Source organism: Myotis davidii, unplaced genomic scaffold (assembly GCF_000327345.1).
Source record: "Myotis davidii unplaced genomic scaffold, ASM32734v1 scaffold1915, whole genome shotgun sequence".
NCBI classification, from domain to species: domain Eukaryota; kingdom Metazoa; phylum Chordata; class Mammalia; order Chiroptera; family Vespertilionidae; genus Myotis; species Myotis davidii.
In genome coordinates, this window is record NW_006286237.1 from 1 (window position 1) to 488 (window position 488).

General features: G+C 56.1%; 1 protein-coding gene across 1 annotated transcript in view; it reads right to left on the bottom strand.

The window, feature by feature from the left end:
* Positions 1–41: 41 nt before the first annotated feature.
* Positions 42–488, bottom strand: part of TMEM9 (transmembrane protein 9) — a gene marked incomplete at its 3' end in the record, with an annotated part of 44,938 nt that continues 44,491 nt past the window's right edge. The window contains exon 5 of the mRNA XM_006757477.2: positions 42–202. Within this exon, the coding sequence (XP_006757540.1) occupies positions 42–202 (161 nt within the window). The remainder of the gene's footprint in view (positions 203–488) is intronic.

A 488-nucleotide genomic window follows, 5' to 3' on the forward strand; every position in this document is an offset into this window, starting at 1 on the left:
GTCTCTCACCTTGCAGGTGGGTGAGCAGGTGGGGGTCTCACCTTGCAGGTGGGTCAGCCACGGCGGCTGGTTGTGGTGCTCAGAGGCGATGGACAGGGTGTTGAGGGCCACGATCAGGATCACCAGCCAGTAGAAGGCCCGGGACTTGACCAGGTCGTGGCATTTCCAGCGGAAGATCCGGTTCCACTGCCTCCAGTGTCGGCTGGGGGGGGGGGGGGGGGGGTTCTATTTTTCAAGCCAATGCAGGCTTTTCTCAGTTGCCTCTGAAGGAGAGTTGGTCCTCTCTCCTCCGGGTACCAGCGAGCTTGTTTTCATAATAGCGATAGCAAAATACCTTTAGTAGCAAAATACTTGTATTAAGCACGTCGGTCAGGCGCCAGTCTGAGTGGTGTACGTGGATTGATGAATTTATCCTCACAGCAGCCCCACGAGGTAAGTAACACGCTAATCCCCCCTTTGGGATGAGGACACACTCGGAAGGGAAGGCA